General features: G+C 39.6%; 1 protein-coding gene across 1 annotated transcript; it reads right to left on the bottom strand.

Moving 5' to 3' along the window:
• Positions 1-1595: 1595 nt before the first annotated feature.
• On the bottom strand, positions 1596-5697 carry LOC119081897 (chromatin-remodeling complex ATPase chain Iswi-like). The gene is made up of 8 exons (XM_037191123.1): positions 5513-5697; positions 4987-5162; positions 4705-4912; positions 4587-4642; positions 3875-4507; positions 2590-3809; positions 2109-2520; positions 1596-2044 (listed from the first exon to the last, which is right to left on the bottom strand). Exons 1-8 carry the CDS (start codon positions 5558-5560, stop codon positions 1780-1782), a joined length of 3018 nt encoding a protein of 1005 aa, XP_037047018.1. The 5' UTR covers positions 5561-5697; the 3' UTR covers positions 1596-1779.
• Between the last annotated feature and the right edge of the window lie 2359 nt (positions 5698-8056).

Genomic DNA, 8056 nt, shown 5'->3' with positions numbered 1-8056 from the left:
AAAAGTGAGTTTTTGGCAGCGACTAATTTTGAGAATTTGATGGCTTTTAAGAATTAAATTAGTTTGATGGCTTTTGGGGACATTTTAAAGCTTTAATAAGAAGAGATTTTATAATTTTCTCAAAACGTGATTTATTGCAATGTTAATGTACTGTACAATGTACATCACTTTGGAGCGAGGGGGAAACGACGCGAGCAAATCTTGTCACACCTATTTGCTCTTGGTGTCTATTGGCGTACAATTTCCTGCTATTGGTCACCAATAGCAAATAGCACCTGTCTCAGTATTTGCTCGCATTGTTTCCCTCTGGCTTCGGTGTAATTTTTATAAAATTGTCAACCGTAAAAAGTCATGTCTGAGCGTAATATATAAATGCTAATTAAGTGTACACTATAACGTATCCCCTAGTATTATTAACAATCATTGCCGGTCGTTTCCAATGACTTTTCTGAAAACATTACTCAGTTCATGTTCATAAGTCAGTGAAACATTTCTACTTCAATAGTCTAACCAATCGACTTATTCTTTCAAAAATTGGAGACTGACCTCTTACCATTAAAGCTCTATTATATTCGATATATTTCACACGGAAAAGACCGAATTTGGTCGTGCTCTGTTGAGGTAAGTCGACAAACAACGACATTGTAAATGAAAACTTAAAACGCATTTTTCAATGGACTTTTTTATATGTGCCTATGCCTAGTAAGGTATTGAACCCTAGAAGCTAAAACCACTTTCAGAAAAATTCGTCGATGTGGCTAGTGGGAGGTGATTGATACTCGAAAGCATGCATTTTCCCTACGGAAATTTCGAAAAAGTGATTTAGCAGCTGAAATTGGTGCCACTTTTCACACAAGTTTAACGTCAATAAAAACTTAAGACCAGTATTCAAGGAAAACATTTTTTTTGCGTTTCTGATGCAAAGGAATTGTTGAAAAATCACCGAAATAGTCAAATTTTGTAACTATTTTCAACTGCTCATATCTCAGGTTGAATGAATTTTGAATCCAATAAGACCCAAAATTACATTTCTAATGATACAATACACGACCTTGTACGTTCCATGTATGTACCTGGAGGAGTTTCCGTAAAAATAAAAATAAATGTTTTCGAGTTTCTATCACCTTTCACTAGCCACACAACCATTGACGAATTTTCTAAAACTTTTGGCTTCTAGGGTTCAATAACTTTTACTAGTCATATATAAAAAAGGTAACTGAAAAATGCGTCCGATATCGGCAGGCTATTTTTCAAAATCCCCTTTAGGACAAACATTTCACGCGGCTTAGTTTATAAGCCATCTCTTAGATAAAGTCGGATACATGACAGCTCTTTTCGTTTTCATCATAAATTTATAGCATTTTTTGTTGATTTTGGTGGTATTTTCGAAAAAAAGTGAGTAAAATCGAAAATAGTTCGAAAAAGTGAGTCTGTGGAACGACTGTAAATGATTTCAGGATTAATGTTGGGTGAACTGGTTTCTTATTACTTGAAAATCGTCAATTCGAAAAGATACGTCTATCGACTGTCGCTGTAGATGAACAGAAAAGCCACGTGTGTTTGTACTACACTGTAAATACGAAAATTTATTTCTCTAAGTTTACACAAAATCGAAATTCAAAAAATATAAATTAAAAAAGGAATCTTATCCAACTAGTGAGTGGTGGTGAGCGAGATGCCTAATCTGATGGAACATACAGCAACGGTTGAATTAAAAAAAGACAAAAATACAACTGCGGAACTTCATCTTGCGTCTTAAATATCCTGCACGAATGTCGCTCACTTCTTACGCTTCTTGCTCTCACTTCCACCGTTCTCACTGGTAGCCGCCTTCCTCTTTTGTGCCACTTTCTGTTGAACAGCATTCGTCAGAATGCCGGACGATGTCGGTTTTGTCGATTTTTTCTTTTTGTCAGCACGATCCTTTTCCTCTTGCTCCTGATATTCTCGTTCGACCAGCGTTATTAATGTATTACAGCGACGCTGCAGCTCGATCGCTGTGCGCCCTTTTAGGAACCAATTGAAACGGAATTGAGGTGCCGATCTGAAATGAAAATCCGATTTTCTTGCAACCATTCTTCCCAAAAAAAATCTCTGCCATGACTTACCGAACAGCCACTCGCAGCTCATCGTACACATTCTCTTTGTCAAAGCCCAATAGGTGCAGCATACACAGCAAAAACCGGTCCTCATCTTCGGTGAAATGTTTTCCCTTACTGTTTCCGTACGATATTTTTAACTGATGGAATGGTGCGCGATAGGAAGCCATTTTGGTGTCCAGGACACGTTTGATCAACACCTTCCTTTGAATTTTCGCTTCGCCCCGTTCAATTTGCGACATAATGCGATCGATGTCTTGGATTTCTTTGCAACGTTGCCAGAACACCACACTGTACTCGATGACTTCTTCGGGCGATTTACCGTCGATGCCTTTCGAAATGTTTTTTATGTCGTCACGGCCGAACCGTTCATTCAACTTGACAAACTGGATAAAGTCTCGTTTGGACCAATTGGAAAAGCCTACGGAAACGGGAGCGTGCGGAACGGTTGAATGTTAAATCTGAGAATTTGTTAGCAGAAAATATTTACCTTTCGTTAGCAACAGTTCCTTTTCGGCCAATGCTTCCTCGGTCAGCGGTTGGGCCTCGTCAATTTTTTTCTGCTCTTCACGTTGCACTTTCGATGCGTTCGCCCCCAGTTCCGGTTTCAATGGAACGGTGTACATCAACGACTTACGGTAGCAATGAATCTCTTGTTCCAAAATGTCGAACAAACGTCGTGGATAGAACTGATAGTCTGCAACGCTTGGCTGTTTCGGTGGTTTAGGTGCCTTCGGTGCCTTTTGTTCGTTCTTTCCAGCATCCTTGAATATGGAATCGATGACATAGTTGGCCACCTTTCGTTCACGTTTCGGCGGTTCAATCCAATTTTCTGCAATGTTGTGCCGATGTTTGTCACGATAGTCTTCGCCTTCGAATTGATAGACGGAGGACGGTGCGTCTAAGGTGAAATTTCGCAGTGAACTTTCACCCAGTTTATCCAACGCTTGTTTCTGTTCTGCCGTTTTCTCTTCGCCCATTTTCAATATATTCTCAATGTCGCACTCCAAATTGGCATCCGCATCTTTAGATGCAAAAATGGCAGTTGCACCGAACCGAATGATGTTCAGCAAATCATCCTTTTGCAGCGAATTCGTTTTAGCGTCCGACAAACGTCCCTGCTGTATGACCATTTTGTCCAAACGTAACTTAATTTCCGCGCGTTCGATGATCTTCTCTTCAATCGTATTTTCTGTGATCAACCGGAACACTTGCACCTGCTTCTTTTGACCAATTCGATGTGCTCGATCCATTGCCTGCAAATCCATCTGAGGATTCCAATCCGAATCGTAGATAATAACGACGTCAGCGGTGGCCAAATTAATACCCAAACCACCAGCACGAGTCGACAGCATGAAAATGAATTTCTTACTATCCGGTGCATTGTACTCCTGAATCTGAGCATCTCGATCCGGATGCGGGGTACTTCCGTCCAAACGACAATACTCATATTTTCGCCAACCGCAGTAATCCTCGAGAATGTCCAACATTCGGGTCATTTGGGAAAAGATCAAAACCCGAGAACCTTGCGCCTGTAGTCGAGGTAGTAGCTTGTCCAAAATTATCATTTTGCCGCAATTGTATACCAAATGTTCGTCGGTGGTGTATGGTGGTCCCGGTTCGGCACCATCGAACAAGTACGGATGATTGGCGCATTTACGTAAATGCATGAGAATGTTCTGCAAGCGAACCTTTTCGGTAGAGCCGTAACTGAAACGTGTGAAAATTTGATTTATTGCACCCCGCCTGGCAACATTGTCCTTGACTAGACTTACCCGTTAATGACATCCAGTTCCTTCATCAAAATCTTCGTATACCATTCCCGCTGCATCTTCGACAATCCAAGGAAGATTTTCAATTCCTTCTTCGGCAACAGCGACTTCTCCACCTCCGATTTGATACGACGCAGCAAAAACGGTTTCAAGACAGCGTGCAATCGCTTCACCAACGTATCGTCACCCAGACAATTGTTTGTGTCAAACCAATTGTCGAAGTCGTCGGACGAATTGAAGACATCGGGCAGCAGGAAATTGAGCAATGCCCACAGTTCGTGCAAATTGTTTTGTAACGGCGTGCCGGTCAACAACAGTCGATGACTGGTCTTAAATCGACGTACCATTTCCGACAATTTCGATTTCTCATTTTTGATGCGATGCGCCTCATCGATGATCAAGTACTTCCATTGATACTTCTTGATGAACGCCGATTCCAGCAAGCACATTTCGTAGCTGGTTATTAGAACGTCCCAGTCGTTACGCTTCAACACGTCTTCGATCAACGTCTTCCGATCGTCGTTCATTCCGATAAGAGTCATGGCGTTTAAGGACGGGCACCACTTCTTGAATTCGTTCAACCAATTCTGCAAAGTCGATTTCGGTACGATGACGATATGAGGCCCGTTAATGTTGCTGCGCATTGGTGGATAATGAAAATTGAATTGTAAAAGTTGATTGTGACACACACACACAAGTGCAGAGACAAACTTACAGGACGTTCTTCAGATAACCAAGCAACGAGATTGTCTGCAGCGTTTTACCCAGACCCTACAGAGAAAATGGCAATTGAAAACTTCTCCGATTCAGTACGGGACAATCATCTATCCTACCATCTCATCAGCCAATATTCCGTTGATTCGATTCTCGTACAACGAAATCATCCAATTCAAACCGCGGATCTGGTAGTCACGCATCTGTCCGCCCTTAATGTATTCGGGTGACGATTCGAATCGGAACAGCTTCGGCGTATTTTCGTCCGTCTCCAAACTCAGTTGCAGTTCAGCATCTTCCTCCTTTTCCGTTTTACGATGACGATGGCTGAATGAAATGAAAATTTTTCGTTAATATTCACGCGCTCCGTAGATCTTCCATCCGACTATTTTGTCACATACTCAGTGGCTGAGCCTGGCTGCTTCTTCTTGGTCATTTTAATTTTGCCATGAGGATTCGGTTTCGTGCTGCTCGTCATGAAATGGGCAAAAATTTCCGTTTGTTTCAGCAAGAAATCGAATCTCTTTGTCTGAGCCGATTCATCTTTAACGCTTGTAGCCGTAGATGAGGAGTCATTCTGGGAGAAAAAAATGAATTCAATTTAAGTATGGTTTCCACTCAACAAAAAGTACTCCGTGGTAGAGCGAACTGTCAAGTAAACAAAGCAAAAATTTAAACAAATTCAATTTTGTCTCTCACACGGAGTACTTTTTGGTAAGTGGAAATCAAGCCTCAATGAATCGAACTGTTGCCGATGCGAAACGCGGTCTAATCCATCAAAAGATTTCGATTAAACGAAATTACCGCGCTGTCCGACTAAAACATCTCGACAAGCTGCTAGTTGCGGCATTTTACAATATACAAGAAAAATTGCACCATACGTGCGTCCATTTCTCGAAACGATTTTGTTGCATTTTGTCTACTCACCGATTCCTCATTTTGAGGATCAACATCAGCTTTGTCTTCGGCTGACATTGTGAGCGATCGGTTCAATTACAATTGGTCTGTTTTATTCAATACAAACAATTTCCATCCACTCGACAATAATCGAATATAGTTTCCGAACAACCTTTTTAAGAAAACAGCGCGATGAAATGTCTGCTTTTAGCGATATACGACAATGATGTTGGTTGCAAGTTGCGTCCAACTGAGTGTAAACTGACTTATCGATCACAGATGTTTTTTGTGCACACAAATTTTGAATTGAAACGAGGGAATAACATTCTCTCTTCGTAGAATTTAACAAGAAGTGGTCGCTCGATTTTGGGTTTGAATTTCGACTTCAGTGTAAGTGACGCTAACTGTAAGTATAAATGCAAAATTCGACAAACAATTTTATTACTGCTGTAATCTACGCCAATAAAACGAGTGTGACCTCGAGCACCTCGAGTAACATATCTGTTTTAGTGAACACTTATGAGTAAACTCTCGCTTTGCCGGGGTAATTGTTTAGCTAAAATCGATAAGATCTTGTATGATGAAGGTGTTGCACCGAATTCCCATTGTCATTTCATTCGATATTTTGTATCAAATAGTTATATTTCTAACGAATGCTAAAGGGCTTTTTTAGCGGATGAGGACGAGCCGGAGGCTAGTTCTGGAATCGAATTCGCTAAGAAAGCATATTAGTAGTATAAGTTAAGAACAACGTTTTTTGCGCTTGAAAACTGAAATTCGACGGATTTCGACACACAAAATATGATCGAAACGTTCAATTTTTCTGTACTTCTCAAAAATGATTGGTATCGTTGTAAAGCTTAGACCTCAGACTAAACAGTTAATATATTTTTGTGATCAAACAAGGCACCAGTAGGGTCCAAACAGTCTTCGAAGCTTCTCGCAGGTCCCGAAAAAACGAAAAATCAATCTAATTAAAAATTTTCCCATCGAAATATTTTCTTGTTATGTTATTCTTACTCGTTGTGCCGCCCTCTACAAAAACCACTAACAACATTTCATGTCCACGAGTGGTCGAATAAAGAAATTTTCAAGAATGTGGTTGTACAAAAATGTGGTCAAAGTGAAGAAATATTTTGAAACATCTACTTTTCACTGTTTTTATCATATTTCACATGAAAACAATAATTTTATGATAATGTAATGTTCTACAATATTGTTCATGGGAAAATTCTCTACACATCTCTCGAGTTCCTAAAGGCATCTGAAGGTTACAGGGTGGTGATAGCCTTTTCTAATCAAATTTGTGTAAGAATATGACGATGGAAATAGTATATTTCAACATACCCCAATACACACAAGATGTGTGTGCACGCGCGGGCGAAGCCCAAGCGAAAACACACATCGAGTGTGTATTGGGGTATTTTGAAAGATATTTTTCTGTAATAGTGAGAGTGTGTTGGTGCATTCCTTCCCAACCGTTACTTTCCTTCTCGACCGTTTACTTTCCCTCCCGACCGATTCATATCATAACTCACCAATACACTCTCACGTATACAGAAAATTATATTTTCTATGATTTGTTAAGGGTGTTCAGAGTATTTAGGAAAGAAGGTTTCATGAGGAATTTGTTTTAGAAAAATGTCAAAGTTCCATCATTCAGGCCACTATTCTGATATATATTGACAGTAACTAGAAAGCAAAATTCCACTCATTCGACAATCAAGGCAAGTCATCGAATATCTAACAATTAGGAATGTGTCTAAAGGCATTTGGAGAATACAGGGTGGATACCTGCGTGACCTCCTCCAACTTTACAGCCTTGGACTTTTTTATAAGACCCTCAAAAATCCCAAACTAACTGCGACTCGAAAGAAGCGAATTACTATGGTTGTTCCACCACGTATATTATCAGTTGGCAATATAATTAGTCTCATTTTGCCAATGATAAAGTTCAATGATGTTTAAAATTAAAGACGAATTAATGTAAGACAAATTTGAATTCATAATTTTGCTGATTTAAAATGTGATTTTGATTATAATCCGCTATTGAGAACATACGTCAAAGTGTCACTGCACATGTAAAACGACACAAAAATGTATACCTTGGTAAATATTCCAGTAGACATTAAATGCTAATTCCCCTGACTGTACGTCATGGGTCTTACAACAGAAAATAGGTGGTATCTGTTCAACCATCTGTTCTCAACCGGTTAAAAACAAATTGTTTGGTGGAGAATGGAATTCCTGAGGTTAGGTTCCAAGATCGATTATGTTGGTCCAACGATCTGGCTGCTGTTGCAAAACAAATTGTTGTAGCGATTCCAATAGAATTTTTCTTGTTATGCGACTTTGCCTTGTTAGCAAAAGAAAATAAACAGAGCAATCATTAAAGTAAAGAGATCACACGAGTTTACGTTTTATTGAAGACATACGCCATCTTTTAACCGGGGAATTTCATAGACAACGTTTCGAAGATTTTAAGTGAAACTAAACGGAATTAAATTAATAATGAGACCGTCCTAGTAGTTTAGTTCTTCTTCTAATTATGTTTTTGAAGCAATCAAAATTATA

This window comes from Bradysia coprophila, unplaced genomic scaffold, assembly GCF_014529535.1.
Source record: "Bradysia coprophila strain Holo2 unplaced genomic scaffold, BU_Bcop_v1 contig_373, whole genome shotgun sequence".
Lineage (NCBI taxonomy): Eukaryota > Metazoa > Arthropoda > Insecta > Diptera > Sciaridae > Bradysia > Bradysia coprophila.
This window is presented reverse-complemented; position numbering and strand designations above follow the sequence as displayed.

Bases quoted from the DNA above. Each gene is read 5' to 3' on its own strand.
- LOC119081897 (XM_037191123.1), bottom strand. From the start codon at position 5,560: ATGTCAGCCGAAGACAAAGCTGATGTTGATCCTCAAAATGAGGAATCG. The intron at 4,913-4,986 runs GTATGTGACAAA...CATTTCATTCAG, and splicing joins CAGCCAGGCTCAGCCACTGA to CCATCGTCATCGTAAAACGG. The intron at 4,643-4,704 runs GTAGGATAGATG...TTTTCTCTGTAG, and splicing joins GAATATTGGCTGATGAGATG to GGTCTGGGTAAAACGCTGCA.